The sequence below is a fragment of the Dendropsophus ebraccatus genome, chromosome 14 (assembly GCF_027789765.1).
Source record: "Dendropsophus ebraccatus isolate aDenEbr1 chromosome 14, aDenEbr1.pat, whole genome shotgun sequence".
Classification (NCBI taxonomy): domain Eukaryota; kingdom Metazoa; phylum Chordata; class Amphibia; order Anura; family Hylidae; genus Dendropsophus; species Dendropsophus ebraccatus.
This window is the reverse complement of record NC_091467.1, coordinates 38,533,685-38,561,248: the sequence shown is the minus strand read 5'-3', so window position 1 is coordinate 38,561,248 and position 27,564 is coordinate 38,533,685. Positions and strand designations below refer to the sequence as shown.

General features: G+C 44.1%; 1 protein-coding gene across 1 annotated transcript in view; it reads right to left on the bottom strand.

Moving 5' to 3' along the window:
• TIMP2 (TIMP metallopeptidase inhibitor 2) overlaps positions 1-27,564 on the bottom strand; it is a 378,832-nt gene that overhangs the window by 260,922 nt on the left and 90,346 nt on the right. The window contains exon 2 of the mRNA XM_069952571.1: positions 10,529-10,629. Within this exon, the coding sequence (XP_069808672.1) occupies positions 10,529-10,629 (101 nt within the window). The remainder of the gene's footprint in view (positions 1-10,528; positions 10,630-27,564) is intronic.

Sequence of the window (27,564 nt, the reverse complement as noted above, 5' to 3'; positions counted from 1 at the left end):
GGCGACCTGTTAACCCCCCACCGGAGACTATACATCACCTGATCCCGACTATACATCATCTGGTCCTTCGCTGATTCCCGGCACGTCCCGCTCAGCCAATCAGTGCGCTGCCCCACCGCAGCACTGATTGGCTGAACAGGCCGTGAAGACGTCGGGAGCCCAGTAGCCGGGATTAGCTGGTGTATAGTCTCCTGCGACCGGGGAGTTAACGGGGCGAGCTGAGGACAAACATGCAGCAGGGATGTACATCCCTGCTGTGAGTTTGTCTGCCATTGAGTACACATGGCTGGGATCCTCATCGAGTCTCGCTGCGAATACGCAGCCAGAAACTCGCTGCGGATACAGCAAGTGTGTTTGTACCCTTAAAAAAAGATCAAACTCTCATTCTCTCCACTACCAGAGGTGGCAGAGAGCATGGGGCAATGATCAGGGACTAGCCGATGTGGTCCTGGTACAAGTGATCAGCAGTATATACTATATACCACTGATCAATTGTTCGAAATGCTGCCGACACTTTTTGTCCCGTCACCAAAAATCATTGGTAACAGGATAAAAAGTCAAGTGCCCCGGATTACCTGTAACCACCTCGCATTACCTGTAACCACCCCAGATTACTTGTAAACACCCCGCATTACCTGTAACCACCCCACATTACCTGTAACCACCCCGCATTACCTGTAACCACCCCGCATTACCTGTAACCACCCCGCATTACCTGTAACCACCCCGCATTACCTGTAACCACTCCGCATTACCTGTAACCACTCCGCATTACCTGTAACCACCCCAGATTATTCATAACCACTCCAGTTTACCTGTAACCGCTCAGATTACCCGTAACCACCCCAGATAGCCAGTAAACACCCCCAGATTGCCTGTAACCACCCCAGATTGCCACAAGCTACCCATAACCACTACAGATTGCCCGTAACCACCCCAGATTGCCTGTAACCACCACAGATTGCCCATACCCACCCCAGATTGCCTATCACTCCTCCCCCAGATTGACCATCACCACCGCAGTTGGCCTGTGACCACCACCCCCCAGATTGCCCGTCACCAACTCAGATAGCCAGTAAACACCCCCAGATTGTCCGTTACCACCCCATATAGGCAGTAAACACCCTCAGATTGTCCGTTACCACCCCAGATAGCCAGTAAACACCCCCAGATAGCCTGTAACCACCCCCAGATAGCCAGTAAACACCCCCAGATTGCCCATAAACACCCCAGATCGCCACAGACTGCTCGTACCACCCCAAATTGCCCGTCACCACCCCAGATAGCAAGTAAACATTCCCAGGTTGCCCGTCACCACCCCAGATTACCTGTAATCTCATTTAAAAAAATTTTTTTTAGCAACTGCGCTATTCTAATAAATGATACTAGCTGCGGTTTTGCTCCAGCAAAATGACGCTCCTTCCCTTCTGAGCCCTGCTGCGTGCTCATACAGTGGTTTATGCCCACATATGAGGTACCGTTGTACTCAGGAGAACCTGCTTTACAAATTTTGCGGTGCATTTTCTCTCCTGTTTCTCGTGAAATTAAGAAATTTCAAACTAAACAAACATATTATTGAAAAAAATCATTTTTTTTTTTTTTTTTTTACTTTCTAATTTTGAATACTTTCCTCTAATACCTGTGGGGTCAAAATGCTCACTGCACCCCAAGATTACTTCTTTGAGGGGTGCACTTTCCAAAATGGGGTGACTTTTGGGGGGTTTATCTTCTGCGGACACTACAGGGGCTCTGCAAACGCACCTGGCGCTCGGAAACTTGTTCAGCAAAATCTGCACTGAAAATGCTAATTGGCGCTCCCTTCCTTCTGAGCCCTGCTGTGTGCCCATACAGTGGTTTATGCTCACATATGTGGTACCGTTGTACTCAGGAGAACCTGCGTTACAGATTTTGGGGTGCGTTTTCTCTCCCTTTCCTTGTGAAGTTGAGAAATTTCAAACTAAACAAACATATTATTGGAAAAATTCTAGTTTTTCATTTTTACTGTCTAATTTTGAAGACTTTCCTCTAATACCTGTGGGGTCAAAATGCTCACTGCACCCCAAGTCGTATTCTTTGAGGGGTCTACTTTCCAAAATGGGGTGACTTATAGGGGGGTTTCACTCTGATGACACTACAGGGGCACTGCAAACGCACCCGGCACTCAGAAACTTCTACAGCAAAATCTGCACTGAAAATGCTAATTGGCGCTCCCTTCCTTCTGAGGCCTGCTGTGTGCCCATACAGTGGTTTATGCCCACATATGGGGTACCTTTCTACTCGGAAGAACCTACGTTATAGATTTTGGCGTGCCTTTTCTCTCCTGTTCCTTGTGAAATTGAGAAATTTCAAACTAAACATACATATTATTGGAAAAATTCTAGTTTTTCATTTTTACTGTCTAATTTTTAATACCTGTGGGGTCAAAATGCTCACTGCACCCCAAGACGTATTCTTTGAGGGGTGCACTGTCCAAAATGGGGTGACTTATGTGGGGGTTTAACTCTGCTGACACTACAGGGGCACTGCAAACGCACCTGGCGCCTGAAAACTTGTTCAGCAAAATCTGCACTGAAAATGCTAATTGGCGCTCCTTCCCTTCTGAGCCGCGCTGTGTGCCCATACAGTGGTTTACGCCCCCATATGGGGTACCATTGCACTCAGGAGGACCTGCGTTACAAATTTTGGGGTGCTTTTTCTCTCCTGTTGCTTGTGAAAATGAGATACTTTAATCTGAACGCACATATTATTTGAAAATTTCTATTTTCCATTTTTTTTCCGGCCTAATTGTGAATACTTTCCTTCAGCCCCTGTAGGGTTAAAATGCTCATTATACCCCTAGATTAATTCCTTAGGGTGTGAAGTTTCCAAAATGGGGTCATTTATGGGGGTTTCAAGTATACAAGCCTCCTAAACACACTTAAAAAAGAACTGGTCCCTAAAAAAATTAGTTTTGGAAATTTCATGAAAAATTGATAATTTGCTGATACATTTCTAAGCCCCGTAACACCCAAGAATAGTAAAATATGTTTACGAAATTATGCCAGAATAAAGAGGACATATTGGTAATGTGATCTAGTAACTAATTTATGTGATACGACTTTCTTTCTTTAGAAGTAGAGAATTTCAAAGTTTGTAAAGTGCATATTTTTCATGATATTTTTATGTTTTTCACAAAAAGCACAAAAGATAGTGACTAGTGATGAGCGAATACTGTTCGCTCGAATAGATATTCGATCGAATAGTGAGATATTCGAATATTCGATATTCGTACAAATATCCTGCGAATATTCGATACATATTCGATAAGCGTTCAAATCCCCCAGCTTCCGGTTTCGAATATTCGAATATCTCACTATTCGCTCATCACTAATAGTGACCAAATTTTGCCACTAATATAAAGTACCATATGTTACAAAAAAACTATCTCAGAATCGCTAGCATATGTTAAAGCATCACTGAGCTATAAGCGCATAAAGTGAGACAGGTCAGATTTTAAAAAATGAGCCTGGTCATTAAGGCTCAAATAGGCTTGGTCCCAAAGGGGTTAAGCCCTAAAAAGGGCTGTTTGTTTATATTGCTAGTTTATACCCTGCCTACTGGAATGCTAAATCCTACACTGACACTCTCCCTGACCAGCAGCAGCTCTGTCCCTGATCTCTCAGCATGCATCTGAAGCGAGCACTGCCGGCGCCGAGTTTTATATGGCAGGGTCAACTGATCTGGCCAACCAATCGCTGCTATCGACATGTATAGGTCCCACGTCATGGCAGGATGTACCAAAGAGTCTCCTGCATATTTATTGGCTGAGAAATAGCGCCCAAACTTACAGGAAACGGATGATGAGATCTCCTCGAGTATCGCGATCGAGTACCAAGCTCGGACGAGCACGTTCGCTCATCACTAATAAATATCTGAAGTAAGATGATGACTCTTGTTAGACAGTTTAGTCAGTATAGTTCATCATTCCATATCTGCTGATGAGATGTAGGACTATCAAGACGTCTTCTCTTGTTCTTATCCACAGGAGCAGTAGCAGAAGTCAGGTCTCTCAAATTCTCTAGGAGAGACAAAGCTTCTTCAGGAGTCTGGTATACACTAATAGATCCATCTGATTTGAAGACCTTTAGAATAGCAGGAAAGAGGAGTGCAAATGTAATTTGCTGATGTACTAGAGCCGTACATATTGGTGCAAATGCTTTTTGTTTTTGGACTACGGTAGCAGAATAGTCATTGAATATCAGAATTTTATGACCTCTTATGAGAACTTCAGTTTTCATTTTCCTGAACACCTGTAAAATAGCAGTTTTATCTGCATAATTTAGATATTTGACTTTTACTTGTCTCTGTTTGTTAGTAGTACTCTGTTTGGAAGGGGTTAAAGTGTTTGCTAGAGGGACTATACAATGTGCCCTTTCTGCTGGACAAGAGCCTTGTAACCCTAGGGTCTGCGGTAATTCGGAGGAATAAATAATGGATAATTGTGACAATTGTATGCTTTCAGGCAGACTTATTATGCAGAGGTTACTCTGTCTTGATCTATTTTCTAGATCATCTGTCTTGTCCCTTAAAGGGGTACTCCAGGGAAAAGCTTTTCCCAAGTAATTTAAACACATTACAAAGTTATATAACTTTGTAATATGCTTCAATCCCCTTGCTGCCCCCTTCCCTATCTTTCCCCCCCCCCAATCCCCCACCATGAAGTTAAGTAAATTTATTCTTACCTAATGACTGTTGACCCCATTTTGTGAGAATGACATCATCAAGAGGGAGGCGGCCAGCTTCCCTTTGTCAGATGACTCGGGTTGCTCAGCTCTGATTGGCTGAGCAAGCTGTAAGCTATCTAACAGTTTTACAGAGTCAGTTAGACATCACAGGAGACAAAGTGCATCATGGGAAAGCCCAAACCAGGAAGTAAAGAAAAAATTAGGACACAAACTGGAGGTTCAGGGACCTGCAAACAGCAGCAAATTCAAATGGAGAACGACTCAGGAATGATGGTAAATGTAAAAACTATGATTGATTGATTCATTGTTTTGTTTTTTTAATCAGCGCCAGAGAACCCCTTTAATGTTGCCATTAGTTTCATAGTTGTTTTGTAGCTTAGATTTAGTTATGGCTAGTTCATCCTCTTCTAATTCATGTATTTGGGTGGTATGATGAGAATTGTCTCCCTGTATAGCAAATAGTGAGGTCATTATAGTGGCTTCCAAGGAAGCAGTAATGTCTGGTATTATTTTGGCCACTTCTATGGCCAGTGATTTACAGGAAATTGACAGTCCAGGTATAAAATATTCAGTGTTGGGGTCATTTGTGACCAGTGTCGGACTGGAGTGCCTTGGGCCCACCAGGTGAAATCACAAATAAAACACAGTACTGAATAACAAGTACCAAATAATACCACCACATACTAACACCACCACATACTGACTAACGCCGCCATATACTGACTAATACCACCACTGCTACTGAATAAGATCCACTGTACACAGATCACTATCACCTCATCCAGTCATATAGAGGTAGCCCCAGCTCTACACAGGTTCTGTACACCATATACATTTCAGTGCAGTTATATCAGGTGACTCACAGGGGGCGCCTTCTCTGATCAGAGTTCTTCCCTTTTCATCTACTTCTCCATCTGCTTTGGGCATTATAAGAACTTCTCCGAGCCACGAATCTACAGAATCTGCCAGACAAACTTATTAGGCTCCTAACTCTGGCACCATCCTCATCTCTCTTCAAACTGCACATCTGTATTGGCTTTCAGTGGGTAGCCCTGACTCTTTGCAGTATATGTGTGTTTGTGTATATATATATATATATATATATATATATATATATATATATATATATATATATATACACACACACACACATACTGTTTTATATATATATATATATATATATATATATATATATATATATATATATATACATACATACTGTATATATATATATATATATATATATATATATATATATATATATATATGCGCATGCATATCCCTTATAGTATATGCCCCCTCCTTATAGATGGTCCCTTGTTCAGTCGACCATATAGATGGCCTTATGTGCATCTCCTATAGTAGGGAGCCCCCCCACTGTGTAGTCCCTTAGTAGATGACAACCTATGTGCATCCCCTATACCAGGGGTAGGGAACCTTGGCTCTCCAGCTGTTATAGATGCCCCTCAGTGTAGTGCCCCTTATAGATGACCCCCCTGTGTTGCCCCCCTTATAAATGGCCCCCATATAGGTACCCCCTTATCCCTTATGTAGTCAAGCTCCCCCATATAGCTTCCTTATGTAGTCCAGCTCCCCTATATAGCCTCCTTATGTTGTCCAGCCCCCTATATAGACCCTTATATTCTGCAGTCCCCCATATGGCCCCCTTATTTTGTCCAGCCCCCCATAAAGCCTCTTATGTTATCCACCCCCCTCATATAGCCCATTATGTTGTCAAGCCCCCATGTAGCCCCCTTATGTTGTCCAACCCCCCAATATAGCCCCCTTATGTTGTCCAGCCCCCCCCATATAGCCTTCTTATGTTGTCCAGACCCCTTATATTATGCAGTCCCCCATATAGCCCTTTTGTTGTTCAGCCCCCCCATATAGCCCCCTTATATTGTCCAGTTCCCCCATATAGCCCCCTTATGTAGTCAAGCTCCTCCATATAGCCCCCTTATGTAGTCCAGCTCCCCCATATAGCCCTTTTATGTAGTCCAGCTCCCCATATAGACCCCTTATGTAGTCCAGCTCCCCAATATAGCCCTTTTATGTAGTCCAGCTCCCCATATAGACCCCTTATGTAGTCCAGCTCCCCAATATAGCCATTTTATGTAGTCCAGCTCCCCATATAGCCCCCTTATGTAGTCCAGCTCCCCCATATAGCCCCCTTATGTAGTCCAGCTCCCCAATATAGCCCCCTTATGTAGTCCAGCTCCCCCTATAGAGCCCCCTTATGTAGTCCAGCCCCCATGTAGCCCCCCTCTGATAAAAAAACACACAACTCACCTAACCACACATTCCCAGTCACTGGTGTCTTCTTCTCTCTTCCCCGCCCGATGAGCAGCTCTGTGGTGGAGTCCAGGGCAACGTGCACCACTGACCTCAGTGTGCGCACTAGCGGCTGGGACTTCCAGTACAGGGAGCGCATACCTGAAGTCCCACCCGCCGTGTCGCACCAGTCAGTGGTGCACGTTGCCCAGGACTCCACCACAGAGCTGCTCATCGGAATGTGGCAGAGACAGGGGCGACTCTCTTGTAATCTCAAGTAAACGCTGCTTGCGGTCACAAGAGTGATTGACAGGGTGGGAAGCCTATGGCTTCTCGCTCTGTCAATCAGAACACTACTACATTTAACTGGAAGCGATTTTTGCTATCGCTTCCAGTTATAAAAGGAATCCAGCGACCAAGTGGGCCCCCCAGGAGCACAGGGCCCCGGCTGGGCTTGAGTGGAGACCACATTGCTGCAGTCTCCAGCCCTGTGCCCCCAGACCAGAGGGGCGGGGCCAACTCCAGCTCGGGGCCCACCGGGGATTTCCCTGGCTCCCCGCCGGCCCAGTCCAAACCTGTTTGTGACAATTTCAGAAGAAGAAGGAGGTGAAAGATTTATATTTGTGTCTCCTGAGGTGCTGTGCTGCACTGCTGTTTTAGGAGACAGCGCCATCTTGGATTTTGTTTTCTTCCTCTGTGGGAGAGGTATAGAGGAAGAAGGGGCTCTGTGTTGCTTTCCAGCACGCTGCTGTTTTTTCTCCATGTCCCTAATGGGTAGAGGAATATGTCAGGTGTTCTGGTATTTACTCTGGTTACAGGTAACAGCTGGGAGCTGAGACTATAGCAAACTACTGTGGGAGCTCCTTCATAGTGCTGCCATCCTGTGTGCGCTGGAACTGGAAGTCAAAATATCACTTTTTACAAGCACCATGACGTATGATATAAAATAATGCTATGTTTGCACAAAGCGATAATCGATCGTTTAACGATTTTGAAGCAACTATTTGGTTTTTAGCGTTTAACAAATAAATTGTTAGAAAAATGGTTATTGCGATGGTTTTTAAGATTGCATAAGCCCATCTCACACATAGGGTGAATCTTTGAAAGACAGGAAGCAATCTGCGAATTTTTTAAGAACGACCAATGACGATTTGAGAACCTGTTAAAAGATCACAATAAACGATTTCTCGCTCGTCGTTTGATTGTTTGCTGTGTTTACACAAGCGGATTATCGCTCAAATGCGATCATTATTGCGAAAATGTGAACGATAATCGTTCCGTGTAAACGCACCATAAGGTATGAAAAGTGCAAAATTTACCCTTTACACCTGCGTAGAAAAGTCATAATTAGAGATGAGCGAACCGGGTTCGGGTTTGAGTCCATCCGAACCCGAACGATCGGCATTTGATTAGCGGGGGCTGCTGAAGTTGGATTAAGCTCTAAGGTTGTTTGGAAAACATGGATACAGCCAATGACTATATCCATGTTTTCCACATAGCCTTAGGGCTTTATCCAACTTCAGCAGCCGCTAATCAAATGCCGAAAGTTCGGGTTAGGATGGACTCGAGCATGCTTGAGGTTCACTCATCTCTAGTCATAATGCAAAAACGGGGTGACAGTGTCACTTTAACAATACTAGATAAACAGAGAACAACCTGAAAAAATAAGTTGTAATAGTATGACACTTACGCCATTCTTTTTTTTTTCTTTTACCTACTTTACTAGTAACAGACGCTTGGAACATACTTCTAGCAAATGGGGTTGGTAAAGCCGCAGTAACTTAATTCAAACACGCCTTTGATAAACTTAACCCTTTGAGGTCCAAGCCCAAAATGACCCAAAAGGACCATACCAATTTTCATTTTTGCGTTTTCGTTTTTTCCTTCTCCCCTTCTAAGAGCTCTAGTACTTTCATTTTTCTATCTAGAGGGCCATACAAGGGCTTGTTTTTTTTTTCAGGAACAGGTGTACTTTGTAATGTCGCCTTTCATTCTACCATAACATGTATGACAGGACCCCCAAAAATTATTTATGAAAATATAAATTGGTGAAATTGAAAAAAAGAATGCAATATTGTAACTTTTGGGAGGCTCTTGTGTCCACGCAATGCACTATATGGTGAAATTGACATAATATAATTCTATAGGTCAGTCCGAACACAATCATATGCAGATTTACACAGATTTTCTACTGTTACATATATTTTTTTTATTGAAATCCTTTTTTTTTTAAATTAATTATTAATAAAATGGGCCTATTGTGACTCATAGCAGTTTTAGTTTTTTACCTACGGTGCTGTATGGGGTGTCATTTTTTGTGTCATAATCTCTAGTTTTTATTAATACCATATTTACGTAGCTTGGACGTTTTGATCACTTTTTATATTTTTTTATTTATATAATGTAACAAAACATCAGCAATCCTGGTGCTTTTTTTCCTACTTTTTGTTTACGCCGCTCGCAGTACAGGATGACGATTGTTAAATTTTAATAGATCGGACAATTACACACGCTACGGTATATAATATGTTCATTTATTTATTACTATATGTTTTATTTATATAATGGCATAGGGGGTGATTTTAACTTTTATTGGGGGCGGGGTTTGGGAGTATTTTTAAAAACATTTTCACTTTTTTTTTTTTTTAAACACATTTTAAGTCCCCCGGGGGACTTTTACACACTAAGGCTATGTTCACACTGCGTATGATTCCCGCCGTAGTGCGAACTGCGAATATACGCACGTAGTTTTGAGGTTGATGTGTTCGCTTGAAAGTATACAATATACGCCTGCACAATGCACACTATGTATGAGCTTACGGCCGGATCGTATGCGGCGCCGTGAAAAATGAACACGACCATTGTTTGAGGACGGAAATGTTCCAAATCACGGCCGTGGATTTCCATGCGGTCCCGTACGAAGTACTTATTTCAGCCAAATTGAACTTGATTTTTCGATCCTAAAGGTTCTGTGAGTTTTATTGGGCTAGGCGAAGATTTCGAAGTAAATGACCTGTTTCAGATCGCTTCGAAACAAGCTAGGGAAGCATAACTGTACTACGGGCGTATGTTTGCGGTTCGTTCGTATCCGGCCGCATGTCGATTTTTCCCACGCCTGTAGTTTCAGCCGCACATGTACGGCGGCGTACGAAATGCGGCCGGACTCATGCGCAGTGTGAACATAGCCTTAGATTGCATACACTGATTATTGCTTTATTCCTTTATTTAATACAATATGTGCACTGAACAGCCATCATTCCACTGACTTCAATGCATTACATTGACATCAACTAAAATCCGGTAATAATGGATGGATCAAATCACATGATGTCACATGAGCTAAAGAAAAACCACAAAAAGTATGCACTTTCATTAAAACCCCCCACAAAAACGACATCATCAAGGCCAAAAAAGTGTGTTTTGTGAACTTTATTTTAGGACAAAAAAGCTATGTTGCAGCCAATCAGGTAGATAAACATGTTTATCTGCCATGACACATGGAATATGCGACCAACACAGATTTGCTGTCCTACCTTAATTTGTTTGATTTCATACTGGATTCTTTTGATGGGATTTCCATAGACGTCATTCCCACTGTCAACCTCTTTACCCACAATGGCTTTGGCTCTGATAACTACATATAAAGAGAAGAAAATATTAAATTTAAATGGCATATATTTAATTTTCATGAATACCACATAAAAATGGACATCAATTATTTCCGGCCGGCAGACTGTTCACACAATGTATGGCCGTTCTCACGGCCGTACATTGTATTGAGGTCAATGGTTTATTGATTTATCATTATTATTTATTTATAAAGTGCCCTTAATTCCAGAGCGCTATACAAGCAATAGGGGTATCAAACAGGAAAAATACAAGATCAAAACACATTACATGAAGGCAAATGGCAGACTGGGAAATGGGGGAAGAGACCCTGCCTGCGAGAGCTTACAATCTATAATTGCAGACACACCCAAAGGTTCCTGCAATTCAAATAACCATTCAGTAATGTTCCACTGTCATATCGGCTGCAGGAATATGTAAAAATACGGGGGCTGGAGGTGATATGGCACAAATAATACTTTTCAAAATGACCATACTGCTAGATTTGTATAACGATAAAACATATTACATTTAATAATAATAATAATAATAATATTTGTTTGTATAGCGGCAACAGATTCCGCAACGCTTATTTAAATATATAAATACATTACAGATATATTAAATTATACAATGAATAAATTAAAATACCAAATTAGTGACCTGCTCTCAAGAGCTTACAGACTAGGATGACTGGGAGTAACACGAGAGGCAACAAGTGCTTTATTTGTCAATGTTCCAGTCATTGTACATGGAATCTCTAAGTGCCTATAGGTGACTGGGCAAGCCAGTCACAAGCCATTTTCTAAGCTCAGATAACAAGGACAGTGTAACTAGCACCGAAGAAGTTATCGAGGGTATAGCCAAGGGAGACAAGATTACAAAATGTTATAAGCACGCCTGAAGAGATGGGTCTTCAGGGCACGCTTAAAACTGGGGATGTTGGAAATAAGTCTGAGGTCTTTGGGTAGGGAGTTCCAGAGAACTGGTGCAGCACAAGAGAAGTCTTGGAGGCGGGAATGAGAAGTTTTGATTAAAGAAGAGGTTAGTGTAAGGTCATTAGCAGAACGCAGAGCACGGGAAGGATGGTAGGTGGAGATGAGGGAGGAGATATATGGAGGGAGGAGTTTGAACTGTGTTCTATATTTAATGGGTAACCAGTGCAGTGACTGGCACAGAAGGGAGACATCGGTATAGCGGCTGGAGAGGAAGATTAGCCTGGCTGCTGCGTTCAGGATAGACTGGAGAGGGGAGAGCTTAGAGAGAGGAAGACCGATTAGTAGGGAGTTACAGTAGTCAAGACGGGAATGGATCAGGGCGACAGTCAGAGTCTGAGCGGTATCAGTGGTGAGAAATGGGCGGATTATGGAGATGTTTTTGAGATGAAGATGACAGGAGCGTGTAAGGGCTTGAATATAGGGAGTGAAGGATAGATCAGAGTCTAGCATAACCCCCAGACATCGAGCTTGATGCACAGGAGTTATGCTAGTACCACAGACTGAGAGTGAGATGTTGGGTTTAGGTTTGTTAGAGGGAGGAAATACAAGAAGTTCAGTTTTAGAAAGATTAAGTTTGAGGAACAGAGAGGTCATAGTGTTAGAGAGAGCAGATAGGCAGTCACTTGTATTTTGCAGGAAGGCAGGGAATATGTCGCGGGAGGAGGTATATAACCGGGTGTCATCACAATAGAGATGATATTGCAGGCATAATCTGCTGATGGTCTGTCCGATGGTGGCTGTATAGAGGGAGAAGAGGAGGGGACCCAGGACTGATCCCTGGGGAACCCCAACAGAGAGAGGTAAGGGAGAAGAAGTAGAGCCCGAGAAGGATACACTGAAGGAGCGGTCGGAGAGGTAGGAAGAGAACCAAGAGAGAACAGAGTCCTTAAGACCAAGAGAGCTGAGCATGGAGAGGAGAAGCTGGTGGTCCACGGTGTCAAACGCTGCTGAGAGATCCAGGAGAATCAGCAAGGAGTAGTTTCTTGTGACTTGGCCTTCAGGAGGTCGTTTGACACCTTGGTCAGAGCAGTTTCAGTGGAGTGAAGGGGTCGGAAGCCGGACTGTAGAGGGTCAAGAAGAGAGTTATCAGAGAGATAGCGAGCAAGCGAGAGTAGACAAGACGTTCCAGTTCCAGGAGCTTAGAGATGAAGGGGAGATTAGAAACAGGCCGATAGTTGGCTGCACAGGATGGGTCTAGAGAAGGTTTTTTCAGTAGAGGGGTAATTACAGAGTGCTTGAATGAGGGAAAGATACCAGAGGAGAGGGAGAGGTTGAATATTTTGGTGAGGTGAGTAGTGACAGCAGGAGAGAGGGACTGGAGGAGGTGTGAGGGAATAGGGTCACTAGGGCAGGTAGTAGGACGAGAGGAGGAGAGGAGCTTGGCGACTTCTTCCTCTGTCACTGGATCAAAAGCAGAAAGTGAAAAAAAGGTGGGAGAGGGGATGGGATCTATGGGGCTTTGGGGCTGGGAGGTGATTTCAGAACGGATGGTGTCAATTTTGGATTTGAAGTAGGAGGCCAAATCTTTAGCGCAGAGGTCAGTGATGTGTGACTGAGCTTTGGGCTTGAGAAGAGAATTAAAGGTGTCGAAAAGGCATTTTGGATTTTTTGACAGTGAAGAGATGAGGGAGGTAAAATAATATTGTTTGGCAAGGTGAAGGGCAGAGTAATAAGATTTGAGGGTGAATTTGTAATGAATGAAGTCTGCGGAGGTTCTTGATTTCCTCCACAGACGTTCAGCCGTCCTAGAGCACCGCCGAAGAAAGCGAGTTTCCGGAGTGTGCCAGGGCTGCTGGCATCTGTGGCGGGGTGTGCGGAGAGTAGGGGGGGCTACAGAGTCTAGGGTAGTTTTCAGGGTGTTGTGGTAGTGTTGTGCGGCCGTGTTTGGGCAGGTGAGGGATGAGATTGGGGACAGTGAGGATTGTAGGGAGTCAATGAGTTGTTGAGTGTTGATGCCACGCAAATTTCTATATATGTATGGGGTATGAGTGTAAGGAGGGGGGCAATTGTTTGTAATTGTGAAATAGAGGAGGTTGTGGTCGGATAACTCTGAGGGATCATTTGTGAAGTTGGAGATGGAAAAGTGGCGGAAGAAGATCAGGTCCAGGGAATTCCCACCTTTGTGTGTAGGAGAGTTTGTTAGCTGTGAGAGGCCGAAAGAGGAGGTTAGAAAGAGAAGCTGAGAGGCGTGAGAGGAAATAGGAGTATCGACAGGAATGTTGAAGTCACCCAGGATTAGTGTGGGAACTTCAGCAGATAAGAAATGAGGGAGCCAGGTGGCAAAGTGGTCGAGGAATTGTCGTGGAGAGCCAGGGGCCAGCAACTCTGAGGGGAAGTGGGTGGAAGAGTCTGAGGGTGTGAACCTCAAAGGAGGGGAATGAGAGTGAGGGCTCAGGAGGAATGACCTGGAAGGTGCACTGCGGGGAGAGAAGAACCCCAACTCCTCCACCATGCCTACCTTCAGGTCTGGGGGTGTGAGAGAGAAGAAGACCACCATAGGATAGAGCAGCAGGGGAAGCAGTGTCAGATGGTTGTAGCCAGGTTTCAGTGAGAGACAGAAGGGTGAAGGTTTAGCGATGAAAAGATCATGAATCTCCGTGAGTTTGTTGCACACGGAGCGAGAATTTAGGAGAGCGCAGGTAAAGGAAACTGGAGAGACAGAGGGAGCAGAAGATGGCAGACAGCGGTTCTTGGTGAAACTAAGAGAGTTATTTGGGGGAAGTAAGAGAGGGTCACTAGCGAGGGAGAAAGGTGGGCCAGGATTAGGAGAGATGTCACCAGCAGACAGAAGCATAAGGATAGAGAGAGACAGCAGGTGGTTTAGCCGGAGGTTAAAAGACTTGTGAGAGTGACTTCTGTGCTGCACAGTGGAAGCAGTTATAGGGAGGTGAGTGAGAGTGTACAGAGTATGGGAGCAAAACATAGGGGAGGGGAGGAGAGAGGGGCTGATGTAAAGTTGATTTTCAGTGCGGATGGAGGGTGGGTAGGATAGAAAGAAAACACAAGACATGTAGATCAGGGCAGATAGAAAGTTAAGGAAATATTTCATGGTTAAGTAGTTTGTCACTTACAAAAGTGACATTTAATAAAATTACGGTTACACTTATATATAGATAGATAAATTGATATCTGCCAGGCCCTGGTGGGAAAGAAAGCAATGGATCAGCTAAAAAAAAATACACTATTAAAATACAGAGAATTGAAAACAAAGTTGCAGAACTTAAAGGGGTTATCCAGTGCAACAAAAACATGGCCACTTTCTTTCTGAGACAACACGACTCTTTTCTCCAGCTCAGGTGTGGTTTGCAATTAAGCTCCATTCACTTAAATGGAATTGAGCAGCAAAACCCCACCCAAGCTGGAGACAACACTGAGGCTGTCTCTGGAAGAAAATGGCCATGTTTTTGTAGCACTGGATAACCCCTTTAAGAGGCAATTATACTGATGGGATCACCACGTTTAATAAGAGTTCAGGTATGCTCGTTTGTTTTGCGATGCTATTAAGTCACCGCAGTGATTTTGTAACTTTTACAATTGCAACTGTAGCAAATAGCATGAAGTTTCAACAATGATTAACCCCTTAAGGACCGGGGCTGAAATGGCCGTAAGGACCGAGGCAAAATTATATGAATATGACATGTGTCACTTTATTAATAACTTGGGACATATTGTACTTTACATTTCTGGTAAATTGGAGTCGATACAACAAATATTTATGTAAAAAAAAAATTGCGTGAAAAATTGCATTTTTCCAACTTTGAAACTTTTCTGCTTGTACAGAAAATGGTTATGCCACATAAATTATATATTAAATAGCATTAGCAATACGTCTACTTTATCTTCCAGCATTTATTAAACTTTCTTTCAATTTCTTTAGACAATAGGAAGCTTAGGAGCAATTTTCCAAATTAATCAGATTTTTTTTAGGGACCTGCTTAGGTTTTAAGTCTATATGAGGGGAATATATGTTAGAAAGCCCCACAAAGCACCCCATTTCAGAAACTGCACCCCCCCCCCCACCCCACCCCCCCCCCAAAAAAAAAAAAAACTCTGCAAAAGCACATCCAGAAAATGTTATAACCCTTTAGGCGAGTCACAGAAATAAAAGCAAAGTGTGTAAGAAATTTGAAAATTTTAATTTTCTGTGCAGAGATTTTATTGTTATCCAAAATCTTTCATAATTATAAACCTATTACCAGAGAAATGCAACTCAATATTTATTGCCCCGTTTCTGTAGTTTATAGAAATATCCCATATGTGGCCCTATTGCACTATTTGACGCAACCACAAGCCTCACATATAAAGAAGCGCCTAGTGAATTTCAACGCCTCTGTTATATTTGGTTATTTTTTACTGTACCACTTCAGGTTGGCAGAGGCTCTGGGGTGCCAAAAAGACACCCCTAAAGGGACACCATATAGAAAAATACTGTTGAGGAATGTAACAAGCGGTGAGGTGAGCATTTGGACCTCACAGGTGTTTCACAGATTTTCAGAACAATGTGGCGTGAAAAAGGAAAAATAGATTTTTTTACACTAAAACGTTGATCTAGCCTTCAATTTTTCATTTTTACAAGAGGATAAAAGAAAAACAAAAAACAAATAACATGTAGCGCAGTTTCTTCCGAATATGGAAATACCCCACATGTGGACATAAAATGCCCAGCGGCACAGAAACAGCCTTCAAATGAAGGACCGCCAATTGTCTTTTGGAAGCTGGATTTCACTGGAATGCATTTCAAGGGTCATGTCGCATTTACAAAGCCCCCATACAGCCGAAACAGTAGCTCCATACAAGTGACCCCATTCTGGAAACTATACCCCTCAAGGAATCTAACAAGGGGTGCAGTGAGCATATGGACCCCACTGGTGACGGACACAAATGTGGAACAATGTGACGTGAAAGTGAAAAAATATTTTTTTTCACTTTCACAGCATAAATGTGCCATGTGTCATCAAGTCACCCATATCCTCACTGCACCCCTTATTAGGTTTCTTGAGGGGTGTAGTTTCTAGAATGGGGTCATTTGTGGGGGGTTTTCACTGTCTCGGCAGCTCAGGGGCTTTGAAAATGCGACATGGCGTTCATCATCCATTCTAGCCAAATCCAGCCTTCAAAATCCAAATGGCGCTCCTTTACTGTGGAGGCTTGCCCTGCGCCCACATGGTGCTTTATGTCCATATGTGTGGTATTTCCGGGGAAATTGCTCTACACATTTTGTGTTTTTTTGATGTTGTGAAAAAAAAAAAAATCAAGACTAGATCAATGATTTAGTGTAAAAATTTACACTAAATTTTGGTCTAGCCTTGATTTTTTTCATTTCCTCAAGGGGTTAAAAAAGAAAATAAATGCAAACCGTATAGGGTAATTTCCCATGAGTACGAAAATACCCCACACGTGGACATAATGTTCCATATGGGCACACAGCATACTGTACCACCGAAAGGGACACAGTGCCATTTAGAGGGTGAAATGGAGGATGGAGGCCATGTCGCATTTACAAAGCCCCTGTGCTGTCAGGACAGTGGAAACACCCCACAAGTAACCCCATTCTGGAAACTACACCCCTTAAGGAATCTAACAAGGGGTGCAGTAACCATATGGACCCCACTGGTGAAGGGCACATGTAGAACATGTGCTGTGAAAATTAAAAATACAATTTTTTTTTTCATGTTCACGGTACAAATGTGCCTATCACCAAGGGGTCCATATCTCTGCTGCACCCCTTGTTAGATTCCTTAAGGGGTGTAGTTTCCAGAATGGGGTCACTTGTGGGGAGTATTTTAATGTCTTAGCAGCACAGGGTCTTTGTAAATGCAACATGGCAAGCTTCTAATGGGAATGGGGGCCATGCCTATTAAGTTTGGGAAAAGGGACAATTTTTTATTTATTTGTGGGCATTTGAGTCCATCAAATTCAGAGAATTTGTTGATCCAGAGAAAGGCAAAAAAAACCTTTGTGAGGCAGACGACAGTAGTCTCATCACAGGGAAAAAATTCCTTCCCTGGATCAACGTGACACCTGAAATAGGAATATGGGAAAGAATTTAAAAAATGTAGAACTCCAATGACGTATGGTACGCCTTGAAGCAATCCTTTATGCAGAGGCCGGGGTGATCAGGAAAGGTGTCACACTGGAAAATGGTGTCCTTTCTGATCCTCCTATTACAGCACACTCTGTTCTTCTGGGATCTCCCTTTTTCCAGTGTAGGGGCATTCACCTGAAAAATATTGCCCTGGTATGATGCCGGGTCCTTCATATCCAGAAGCGCTGTGTCCGCTCCATGGCTGCTAAATATTAGGGCTTTAATTACTGCTTTTGATTTTTTCGGATCGTGCCACAAGCTACAATAGCTCGGACAGTGAGGGACCAGAAGAGGGGGATGCTGGTATAAAAGTTACCCATGTACAGGTGGTAACCTTTATCCAGCAGTGGGAAGATCAGTTCCCAAACGACCTTCCCACTAACTCCTAAGATGGGGAGGCAATCTGGGGGTTGGATTTGGGTGTCCCTTCCTTCACACAGTCCACATTTGTAAGTGTACCTTTAGGACTATGTGCAGCAGGAGCCCCCAGATTTTTTTTCATTTCCGCTGCATCAACAGGAGTCCACACCATAGGAAGAGGAGGGGTTCTGGGCTAGAAATTTGTGAGCGTGTCTGGGAGGGGGGGGGACAAGATGGGGTGACGTGTCTGACGGGGGCAGCCCGAGGCTTCCTCCTTGGACGCCTACATGGATATTCATCATCACTGGAAAGAAGGATCCTCCCCATTCATCCTCACTGGCTGCATCAGTGTCAGAGGCAATAAGAGCGTATGTCTCCTCCGCTCCATTAGTATATGGGGTATGTAAATGTGTATTGTAGTGTAGTGGTATAGTGTAAAACTTTATTTCAAGTAGTGTAGTGTAATGTAGTGTTTTTACTTGTTTTTTAACAGTAAGAAGAAAAAAAAACCTTCGCCAAAAAAGGCGTTGCTGATAAATGCTGCACTTCTGTGAGGTACTTATCAGCAGGCAGTGGCGGTAGGGTATAGGAAAAAAAAAAGTGGTTTTCTTTTAACCAGGAGGGGAGAAAAAACCCTGCGTTAAGACACGGGCTGCGTGGGGCGTAGATTTAGGCCCGCGGTCTTTAAGAGGTATAACAGTTAGAGAGTAGTTAAAAGAGTAGCATAATGTAGCAATGCAATGCTGAGACCAGCAGTTGTCTGTATCTCTAGTTGTAAAAAGGCTTGGTAGCCTAGTGGACTTTACTGGGGTAACGAAGGCTCAGGGTATAGAGTGCTCCAGTGCTGCACGAGCGCTAGGATCTGCTGTACTACACAGCAGAAGAATTGTGCAATTCGGGTGCTGGCTCATTGGTATTGGGGGAGACAGTTACAAACAATGTGAATCTCCAGTGATCCTGCACGAGGACGCGCCAACAGAGGGACGACTTGACTGCCCCCCCTTGCAGCCGGATCAGCATTGGACCAGTGCAGGCATCGGATGGGTAAGAGGTGCACCACAGACACCTCTCACCCATCCGATGCCCGCACTGGTCCAATGCTGATCCGGCTCCAGGGGGGGGGGCAGTCAAGTCGACACCTGTTGGCGCGTCCTCGTGCAGGATCACTGGAGATTCACGCGCTCAGCGTGATCTCGTGGAAAGTAGGTATTTGTCCACTAGATGGCAGTAGATCATTCATGCAGTAATGTTACTAGATAGGATGCTGCAGCCCCGGCTCAAAGAATAACATATGATTTTCTGTTTTATGTGCTATCTTCTTCTTTACATTTGATGATATCAACTATCTTTGTTGTATATGATTCATTACTCCAGATCCAAGGAATGTTACAGAGTCTAGACAGACCACGCCCAGTCCGGATTTTACCTGTGACCAGTAAGAGTTTCTAAAAGTATCTTCTTGAGCTTGGGATACTATTTGTTACTTTGTCACTGAAGAAGAGGTCAATTATAGACTTTGAAACACATTTGGCATAATAATTTGTGCTCCCACATGAAAGTGTAAAGGACACTGCACCAACAGCACAATTGGGGCCTCATATCCTAAATACATGCACCTTCTTTGAGCCAGAACTGTAGCATCCTATCTAGCAACATCACTGCATGAATATTGCCATCTAGTGGACAGATACCGACTCTGTGTGGTATTCTTCTGCTGTGTAGTACAACAGATCCCTACGCTCCTGCAGGACTGGAGCACTCTATACCCTCAGGTGTAGTTGGTAATTGTAAAAGCTAGTGTATCATTTTACCTGATCAATTGCATTTTGCCATATCACCTCCACCTTCCCTTACTTTCAATAAGCTTAGGACTTGAGGACTAATCTCTTTTTACTTTCCCAATATCTCTGTTTGGTCAGTCACTAGGTAGGGGCATTTTCAGTTAACCTCGATCTTTTGCTAATCCTGTGATTGTGAGCTGCACTCCAATCTTTTTGTACATGTAAAAATGTGTCCGCTGCTGTGCTGAAATATAACAGCCATTGTATTACAGTGTGTGAACATAGCCTAAGGCTGGGTTCACACACAGTATATTTCAGTCAGTATTTGGTCAGTATTTTGCAACCTCAACCAGGAGTGGATTGAAAACACAGAGAGGCTATGTTCAGACAATGTTGAAATTGAGTCGATGGCCAACCTATAACAGTAAAGAACTGCCATTATTTCAATACAACAGCCGTTGTTTTTAAATAACAGCAAATATTTGCCATTAATTGAAGGCCATCAACTCAATTTCAACATTGTAAGAACACAGCCTTTCTTTGTTTTCAATCCACTCCTGGTTTTGGTTACAATATGAGGACCACAATACTGACTGAAATATACTGAATGTGAACTCAGCCTCAAAATGTATACAGACTCTTCCACAGCTAGATTAGAGAAAAGATAAGTAGAAAGATGGAGTGTGTAGGAATATATTAATAAACTGAACAAATAGGGTATAACCAGGGGCGGTCTTGGCATTTCTGGGGCCCCAAGCGAAGTCATGTCCGGGGCCCACCCCCTCGATATGCGCTCCCCCCCCCCCCCCCCAGTAGTCCTCTTATAAGCCTCCTACCACCATACAGAGATTACATATCGCCTCAAAACTGCTCTGAACAAAACAGGAAGATATTACCAATGATGCCATAACATAATACTGCCACACCATGACACCTATCACTACAGACCCTATAACAGAGTGCAGTTACATCCAGTGACTTACAGGAGGCATCTTCTCTGATCAGCGTCTTTTACTTCTTTTTCTTTCTCTCTCCATCCAGCGTGGGCCACCTTGAAGTCTTCTCCCGGCTGGGAATCTTCCCTCCAGAATCTGTCAGAGAAATATTTTAGGCTCCAACACATACAGTAGTTAGGTCCCCTGTGCCCCTATATAGTAGTTACACCCCTCTATGCCCCCACAGATTAAAGGGGTAACCTGTGCCCCCACGTATGTTCTGTGCCCCAGTATAGTAGTAAGGCATATAGGCACTTCTGTGCAGTCCCAATGTAATAAAGGCCGCTGTGTGCTGCCCCCAGTTATATAGACCCCTTGTGCGCTGCCAACAGTAGTAAATACCGCTTGTGTGCTGCCCCCAGTAGTATATACCTCTTGTGTGCTGTCCCCAGTAGTATATAGACCCCCCTGTGTGCTCCCCCAGTTATACATAGCCCCTGTGTGCTCCCCCAGTATACTATATAGACCCCCTGTGTGCTGCTCCCAGTCGTATATACCCCCTGTGCGCAGCCCATAATTGTATATACCCCCTGTGCTCACCCAGTTGTATATACCCACTGTGTGCTCCCCCACTAGTATATAGCCCCCGTGTGCTGCCCCCAGTTTTATATACCCCCTGTGTGCTCCCCCACTTGTATATAGCCTCCCTGTGAGCTCTCCCACTTGTATATAGCCCCCCTGTGTGCTCCCCCCTTATATAGCCCACCTGTGAGCTCCCCCACTTGTATATAGCCCCCCTGTGAGCTCCCCCACTTGTATATAGCCCCCTGTGAGCTCCCCCACTTGTATATAGCCCCCTGTGAGCTCCCCCACTTATATATAGCCCCCTGTGTGCTCCCCCTTTTATATAGCCCCCCTGTGCGCTCCCGTTTATATAGCCCCCCTGTGCGCTCCCCATTTATATAGCTTCCCTGTGCGCTCCCCCCGTTTATATAGCCCCCCTGTGCACTCCCCCCATTTATATAGCCCCCCTGTGTGCTCCCCCCGTTTATATAGCCCCCCTGTGCGCTCCACCCGTTTATATAGGCCTCGACTGTGTGCACCCCCGTTTATATAGACCCCCGCTGTGTGCTCTTCCTCCTATATAATATATAACACAAAAAAAACAAAAACACTTTTACTCACCTAGGTCCGGGCGTCTCCTCTTCTCGTCTCTTCTCTTCCCTCTTGTGGCCGCAGGAAGTGTTTTCCCTGCGGTCACAAGAGGCCGCTCTCCCGTTGTCATGGCACCGGAGCTCCAATGACTCCTCTAGAGCGTCGGCACCAGAGACACAGAGCGGCCTCTTGTGACCGCAGGGAAAACACTTCCTGCGGCCACAAGAGTGACTGACAGGGAGGGAGCCAATGGCTCCTTCCTGTCAGTGCCGCTGCTGCCTGTAACTACGTGCGCTAGTTACGAGCGCACATAGCCGCAGTGGTCTTGGGCACCAGAGCGGGGCCCCCCTGGATGTCGGGGGCCCCACGCAATTGCGTGGGATGCTTAGTGCCCAAGACCGCTACTGCTCACATATACTCACTTTACTGCATATGACGCCTAACAGTGGAATTACTACTGTTTGTGACACTATAGTAGGGGAGTTTAAAAATAAAAACTAAGGGGGAGATTTATCAAACATGGTGTAAAGTGAAACGCTCAGTTGCCCCTAGCAACCAATCAGATTTCACCTTACATTCCTCACAGACTCTTTGGAAAATGAAAGGTGGAATCTGATTGGTTGCCGGGGGCAACTGAGCCAGTTTCTATTTACACCATGTTTAATAAATCTCCCCTTAAAGTGACTGTACCACCAGGCCCAGGCAGAAGCACCGGAGGCGGGCCGACCCACCCTTAGTGGGAAGAAACTCCAGTCCCTCCATGACGTGACTCCATTATAATCAATGGAACCCTATCATAGAGGGGCTAGGGTTTCCTCCCACTAAGGGTGGGTCGGCCCGCCTCCAGTGCTTCAGCCTGGGCCTGGTGGTACAGTCACTTTAAGTCCTTTCTACCTACCCCATTTGATGCAGTAAGTGGGCACAGAATATTGGTAGAATTTTCTTTTTAGACCAAGTTACCAGTACACCAGTGTATAAAATCTCAAAAATCTGAAATTATTTTAATACATTAGAATTTCAAAACGCTCTAATTTAACATATTCAACATATTAGTTAGTAATATTTTTTATGGCAATTATAAAATAATAAACTTCATATAACTGTAAAGATAATGGGGGGTGGGGGATTTTTAAGATTGGCAAATCTATACATTGGTCTTAATTAAATTCCCGCCTGTTTCCCGCACTGGATTTATTAAGAGGCACATGCTTCTCAAATAATACGGCGCAGGTGAGAATGCCATGCTGCAGCCTTAGAAGTGTATGCCAGATCGGAGCTGGTGTATATTTCTACTATGATTAATATGTGTTTGCAGGTGTAAATCATAGTAAATTGGCCACACCCTATCATACCCAGATGCCCACCTATCAGTTGTATGGGGTGTAAAATAGGCAAAAAGTCACAAATTTTTGTATAAACGGCTGATTGCGCAAATATTTTTTACTTTTTGCAGTCTGTGCCCAGGCGCAGGCATGATAAGTCCCCCTTCATTGCATTACTCATTCATGGCTACCCAGGGGCGGTCTTGGCATTTCTGGGGCCCCAAGCGAAGTTATGTCTGGGCCCCCCCCCCCCTCGACATGCGCTCCACAACAATAGACCGCTGTGTACTGCATCCAGTAGTATATACCCCTTGTGCGCTACCGCCAGTAGTATATACCGCTTGTGTGCTGCCCCCAATAGTATATACCCCTTGTGTCCTGCCCCCAGTATTAAATACCCCTTGTGTGCTTCCCCCAGTAGTATATAGACCCCTGTGTGTTCCCCCAGTTATATATAGCCCCCCATGTGCTCCCCCAGAAGTAAATGGACCTCCTGTGGGCTGCCCCAGTTGTATTTAGACCCCCTGTGTGCTGCCCCCAGTCGTATATACCCACTGTGTGCTGCCCCCAGTTGTATATACCCCCTGTGTGCTCCCCCACTAGTATATAGCCCCCCTGTGTGCTCCCTCAGTGGTATTTAGCCCCCCTGTGTGCTCCCCCAGTTGAATATAGACCTCCTGTGTGCTCCCACACTTGGATATAGACCCCTGTGTGGTTCCCCCAGTAGTATAGACTCCTGTGTGCTCCTCCAGCAGTATATAGACCCCTTGTCTGCTGCCCCCAGTAGTATACAGACCCCTGTGTGCTCCCCCAGTTATGTATGGACCCCCTGTGTGCTGCCCCCAGCAGTATATAGACCCCCTTTGTGCCTCACCAGTAGTATATAGACCCCCTGTATATTCCCCCAGTAGTATATAGACCCCCTGTGTACCCCACCAGCAGTATATAGACCCCTGTGTGCTCCCCCAGTAGTATATAGACCCCTGTGTGCTCCCCCAGTAGTCTAAAGCCCCCTGTGTGCTCTCCCAGTTATATATAGCCCCCCTGTGTGCTCCCCCTGTTATATAGCCCCCTGTGTGCTCCCCCCATTTATATATTCCCCCGCTGTGCTCTCCCCCAGTTAAACAGACCCCTGTGTGCTCCCACTTCCATATAGTATATAACACAATAAAACAAACACTTATACTCACCTGGGTCCGGGCGTCTCCTCTTCTCTTCACTCCCTGCGGTCACAAGAGGCCACACTCCCCTTGTTCTAGCACTGATGCTCCAGTGATGTCACTGGAGCGCCGACACCACAAAGACAGAGCGGCCACTTGTTACCGCAGAGAAAACACTTTCTGTGGCCACAAGAGTGACTGACAGGAAGGGGGCCAATGGCTCCCGCCCTGTCAGTGCTGCTGCTTCATGTAACTATGAAGGCTCATTACCAGTGCTCATAGTTACAGTTCAGATCGCAGCAGCGAGCGGGGCAGCAGCCCTGTCTAGGGGTCTTGAGCACAAGAGCAGGACATGGGAGCCCCCCTGAATGTTGGGGGCCCCAAGCGTTCGCTTGGGGTGCTTGGTGCCAAAGACCGCTACTGGGTATAACCAACAGCAGTAGTGGGTGGTACAGGCAAATGATTCAGCTCTGTTCCCTCTCATGTGTTGTTGAATCATTAGACAAAAATGTGTCCAATCTCTGAGAGGATTTGTTGGAAACAGAGAAGCTTTGTAGAGGGATTTGCTACTCTGCACTTTCCAAGCCAAAATAAAAGCCAGGAGCAAGTGCAAAATGTGTGATGGAAGAAAGGAGAAGCGAGGGGGGGGGGGCTGGAGTCATAAGATTTACAAATAATGTGTAATACATATGAGTTAGGTGCTAGCATGTTAACTGTACTCTAACTATGAGAATACTGAAACTTTACAGTTCATCATTGTTTATTAAATTCATTCAGAGACCTAATTGAGTGTTTTTTTCTGCTTGGATTATGACATGTTTTACACGATGGCTGTTATTCTGAAATATGGCCGTTGTTTTTACATAGTGTGAACATAGCCTTAGCCTAGCTTCTTAGAAACAAGTACTTGCATAGCACGTATAGAATAAAAAATATAGAATCTTAAGTGGGGAAAATAGGTATGTGATGCACTATCAATTTTGCAAGTTTTCCCACCTGCAAAGAATGGAGAGGTCTGTAATTTTTATCATAGATTTTAAGTAAATATCATCATTTAATTTTTAAATTATTATTATTTTTTGCATTTTATTGGATGAAATCAAATCACTTTTTCCCCCACAGTACACATATTTCTATGATAAAAAAGGTTCTTTTTTAAAACATTAAAGCTTTTGACAGACTGGTAACAGAGAATAGCAGTAAAAAAACAAAAACTAAGCACATTTGCTTATTTGATTGTGTGTGTGGGGGGGATAAATAACATTTTTAGCAAATTTTCTGTTAGAGCCAGATATGACGGTAAGCGTGAGCTGCTATCCCTGGTTCCCTGGTAGCCACAATGTGGTCTGTATACTTCCTGAGAGATATATTTAAGTTTCAGGCTAGAAAACAAGTCTTCATTGAGAAAGCTCAACATACTGTTGAGCTTAATGGCATTTCTTTTATATTAAAAAAAAAATACATAGATGCATAGTACGGTTGAAAAAAAACCTCTCCAAGTTCAACCAGGGTAAGTGTGACAATGTGGATGAAGAAAATGAGTTGTTACAAGTCTGTTTCCCCCTGTTGAGGCAAAAAGGCAAAAAAAAAATAAAAAGAAAAGAAACAAACACATAAAATGGGTCAATCTGCTTTAACAGTAAAAACAAAAACGTATTTCTTGATTCCAAAATAATTCTCTGTATTTACAGAAGTAATCATCCAAGCCTTTCTGAAAGCAATTAACTTCCATGCTAAAAGTATCTTCTAAGGTAGTATGTTCCACAAATCTTATGGTGGTACTACTTTGAGTGATTACACTACATTAGAAAGTTAGGGTCCTTTTCCACAAAGCAATTTTTGGACGATTAACAATAAACACTCCCAAGCCAAAGCTACGGCGAACGACCTGAAATTGTTCACCCAATTGATTGAACGATGATTGTTACTTATGATCGCTCTTGCAGTCGTCCTGTCATTGCTACTGTGTTTGTTGCTACTGTGAACAACCCAACGACGTCTTATTACACCAAACAACCGACGCTATTACATAAAATTATTATTATTCAATTATGAACGATTTTTCGAACAATGATGAAATAATAGATAATGGAACAGGGCCATATTCACATGTCCATGATATATGGCCTGTAAGCTGGCTGCAACTCGTAAGGACTCCCTGCAAAATTAAAGGACAACTCCGGCCAAAAGTATTTTTAAGAAGACAGACAAATTTCTTATGTACATTAAATTATGGGAAATGCACATACACATTTCCCTTCATTTAGTAGATCATGAAGAGTTGGAATTCTGTCAAAAACCATGACATCACGAATCACTTGTAATTCCTATGGAGTGTCCAGCAGAGAGTGCACTATATATAGAAGTCAATGAGTACCACTGACTTCTATATAGAGTGCACCCCCTGCTGGACACTCTATGAATTCAATTGATGTGTATTTAAAAATTTAATGTACAGTACGTTTTTGATTGAATACATTTATGGAATACTTTGGGGAACAAGTGTCTTGTGCAATACTTGTGCTTTACTCTCCCTTGCTATAGCAGAGGGATGGTGTAGGAGATAGGTTTGAAATCTGGAACCCTACATTTTGTGGGTTTAATACAGCAGAAAAAGACTCTGTGGACTATAGAACAATCTGATGGGGTGTAGTCTAAGGAGCAGGGTGTGGTACGTAAAACTGATACATTTCTCCCATTCCCCACAATCACTAGATCGCATACCTCCAGGAGGACCTCATCTGAGAATTTACTGCAGTGTCCTGGTCATGCTATGTTAGAAAAGGAGGAATGCGGGGGGCGTGGCTTGGCACGCACTGAGAGCAGGCGCATGCCGAAGTAGCTCCCGGCCTGAGCCCGTGAAACACCGCTTATCCTGTGAGTTATCCTGATATCCACCGCACGACTTGTTGCTGACAGTCATGGGGAAGATCGGGAGGCAAGATTACAACAGGAATAAAGAACGCCAGGGGCTAGACCGTCTGAAAGACTTTACTAGAGACGACTCCCAAGATGGCGCCGACGAGCCTGAGCGCCGGGAGGATGAACCTGCGCAGCAGAACACTGCCTGCCGGCAGTCGGACACTAACACGGAGGATGAACCCGAGCTCACACTGAAGCAAGTGATGGAGCAGGTACTGCAAGCTATAGCATCATGCAAAACCACG